The sequence below is a fragment of the Parus major genome, chromosome 15 (genome assembly GCF_001522545.3).
Source record: "Parus major isolate Abel chromosome 15, Parus_major1.1, whole genome shotgun sequence".
NCBI classification, from domain to species: domain Eukaryota; kingdom Metazoa; phylum Chordata; class Aves; order Passeriformes; family Paridae; genus Parus; species Parus major.
In genome coordinates, this window is record NC_031784.1 from 11,837,956 (window position 1) to 11,841,423 (window position 3,468).

The 3,468-nt window shown below is 44.3% G+C and overlaps 1 protein-coding gene across 2 annotated transcripts in view; it reads left to right on the forward strand.

Moving 5' to 3' along the window:
- Window positions 1-3,468, forward strand: part of FBXW8 (F-box and WD repeat domain containing 8) — a 51,133-nt gene that overhangs the window by 6,401 nt on the left and 41,264 nt on the right. For both annotated transcript variants that reach the window (XM_015644052.1, XM_015644053.3), the window contains exons 3-4: window positions 2,964-3,128; window positions 3,372-3,460. In XM_015644052.1, the coding sequence (XP_015499538.1) occupies window positions 2,964-3,128; window positions 3,372-3,460 (254 nt within the window). The remainder of the gene's footprint in view (window positions 1-2,963; window positions 3,129-3,371; window positions 3,461-3,468) is intronic.

The window sequence follows — 3,468 nt, forward strand, 5'->3', positions numbered from 1 at the left end:
TCCAGGGACACCTCAGAGCCCCTTCCAGGGCCTAAAGGGGCTCCAGGAGAGCTGGAGAGGGACTGGGGACAAGGGATGGAGGGACAGGACACAGGGAATGGCTCCCAGTGCCAGAGGGCAGGGATGGATGGGATATTGGGCAGGAACTGCTCCCTGGGAGGGTGGGCAGGGGCTGGGATGGAATTCCCAGGGGAGCTGTAGCTGCCCCTGGATCCCTGGAAGTGTTCCAGCCAGGTTGGAGCAGCCTGGGACAGTGGAAGGTGTCCCTGCCCATGGCAGGGGGTGGCACTGGGTGGTCTTTCAGGTCCCTTCCAGCCCAAACCGTTTTGTGCTCAGGGCTGTGAACAGAAAAGATGAGCAGCTTCCATCAGAATGGCTTTGGATTAAACACTTGGCACTATTTTTTGCACTGAGCTCAAAGTCCAGCTAGTTCTAATTGAGGCCCCTGGTCTCAGCAAATGAGCCTTGACTCTGCCTTTGTGTGTCTGGGGAAGAAAATAAACCTAGTGAAATAAAAACCATTATCAGATGCAGAGGGATGAATAAACCTTCATTAGGATTTGAGCCAGTTGATTTAGATGGGATTAGAAGAAATTCTGGATTTGATGGAAGAGGTGGGGTTTTTTAGGGGAAAAAATATCCCCCAGAGGCAAAACCAAATAGCAAAGCCTATGTCAGCAAAAGCCTTTGAAGTCCTTCAGAACATTATTACTTGCTGAACTATAAAATATAAAACTGTCCCTGTGTGGAGCTCAGGGGAACCCAAACTTTCTTTTCTGAGAACAGTTGTAAAAAGATAATAGGAACACTGAAGACAAAATTAAATTCAGGACTCCAAATCTATAAACAAGTCTGTAAGATGTTGTCATTGATCCTTGCAGGAGTTTCTGTGCAGTTTAGATTTGGAAACAGTTTTAACAAGAGCTTTGTACATCTCAGCTCCTCTCCAGCACCCAGCATTTGGGTGCATGTAAATAAAGCCATAATGCCCTGGCTTTTGGGGCCTCACCTGAAACTCCAAGTCAAGCAGATCTAATAAAGCTGACTTGAAGCCAATGGCTGGTTTTAATGCTGCAGCTCACAGTGGTGCTGTAAAGTGAAATGCTTGAGACTCTTTATTAGTGATTTCGTGCAGCTGAGCCTCGCTCAGTGGGGTTTTACAAGGGATTGGCATGCGAGTTTGGGGCTGTAAGAAAAGGCTGGGTTAGGGACTCTTTGGAAATTCAGGCTTGTAAAGCAGCAGGGTTCGCTGTAATTTGATTGAAAAAAAATCAGAAGAGGATAGGATCTTTATTCCCCCTGAAAGTTGAAAAGGCAGTTGAAATTTTATGTAGCTCCCCCCACTTTTCTTTTGTTTTACCGTCTTTATAAAATGCTTTTAAGACCTTGAAACTTGAAAGGTCTGTGCAATATTGTCTGTTTTGGCAGACTGAAAGGTGTGTGTTTATTTTTGATTTTTCTTTTGGAAAGCAAGGCAAAAGCTGGCCTGGTTTGGCTGTGCTTCCCTGTGCGTGTGCTCAGCCTGCCCCTGTCAGGAAAATGTGCTGCTGTTTGGGGAGGGGGCAGAGGTTCTGCCTGGGGAGCTGCACTCCTGCACCACAGCTGCTCTTTTGGTGTGTCAGCACAAAGCTGCTTTGGGGTTGGGTTTTTGTTTTTTGTGTTCTTGGAGCAATCACACAGATATTTATCCTACTTTCAAATCAAATTGAGAGCAAATTCCTAATAGTTTGGATTTAGGATTGCCTCTTTTTGGTGCTTTTGAAGGTGCTGAGTGTGTCCCTCTAGGGACAGGAGCACTCAGCACTTTGATTCTGGGGTGATGTGTGTTGCTGGAGAAGCCTCAGTGCTGCTTCTGTCATTTCAGGGCATTGTTCTTGCCCTGTGCAGGTTGTTTCCTTTGTCAGAGGATGGAAGGGGATTATTGAGTTCTCTGGGTGATTAAGAACATTCATTTTGCTGCATTTGGATATTCCTGTTTGAGCACTGCTCTTCTCTGTAGGTCTCAAATCTTAAAAACACTTGCAGGTTAATCAGATCACCCCTTCTTTCATCTTATAAAACATTTTTTGAGTGTGTGACTATGGAAAAAATGGCAAATAAATATAAAGAGGTGGTCCTGGGAGAGTTTATGTCCATGGGAGGCTTGGATTCTTGGCATAATCTGGGGACTGAAATGAACATTAGATGCTTAATTGTAACTTAGTGAAAATGATGTCAGTCTCAGAAAGTTCTTTTAATCTTTTTAGAAACAGAGCACAATTGATTGCTGCTTTCACCAGTCGTGGCTTTCATTGGTTACATCTGTTTTTTTAAATTAAGAATTACAGAGGGGAAAAAAAAGCTACTTAAGTTGGCTCTTACCTCTTGAATCTTTAATTCTGAGCCCACAATTGATTGTGATGAAGTTGTTCTCTCTGTAATGGGCAGCAACTTGAGGCTGCTTGAAAAACTTAATAATTCATTCCTATTTATGCATACTGTAATACAATAGGTTATAAATCACTAATGTCATACCCCTAATCAGGCATTGTCAGTGGGACTTCAGAGATATGGTGCTGTGATCTGAGAGGGTTTCTTAGCTACAAATATGAAAATAAATTCATATTTTTGCTCTAAGCTCACAATTCTCTCTTAATTGTTTTCTTGCTGCTTTTCCTGTCAAAATTTTCCAGTCACTGATATTTCAGGTTGACAGTGTGTCCACGTTATGTGGAGTTTTAGTGGAGTATAAATTCAGTTATTTCCTGAAGAACCCACAGAAAACAAGCCTTTTGTTAAAGGCCTGGGGTTTATACTCAGGTGTATAAAGACTTAACAAATATATTTAAGTAAGACTTTCATCTTAGTACAGGCCTGCATTAATTTCTGTGTTTCTATTTGAGATACTACTTAGTATTTCATATTAAATTTAATTTTTTATTTATTCATTTATGAGAGATCCATATCTAAACATTGATTTCCAGGTCAGCAGGACATGGAAAGTCCTTGCAGAGGATGAAGTGTTGTGGTACAGGCTGTGCCAGGAGGAGGGATACCTGTTGGACATGAGCATCTCCGACCATTCCTGCTGGAAGCTCGCCCTCAAAAACTGCAGAGCCAGAGAGCACATGCTGAAAACCAACTGGAAGGTGAGAGGGAATTTCCTTCGAGGGATCCAGGTGCTGGGGAAAAATGGGAACCTGCTTTGAGCAAGGGGGAGAGGGGAGGTGGTGTTGTGTTTTGCAGCTCCTCTTTTCAGGCTGAAAGCTGCTGGCGGGTTTTTGGGCTGGATGTGTCTTCTCTCAGCAGCTGTAGCAAAGCTGGGAGTTTCCCAGCAGCAGATTTTGGTGGCTGAAGGAATGGGAACACCAACCCCTGTGTCCTCTCTGCAGAACCGTGTGGGTGCTGTGAGCCAGCTGCGCTACGAGCCCGGCCGGGTCCTGTGCGACGTCCACTGCTGCGACGGGGTGGTCATGGCTGGGTGAGCAC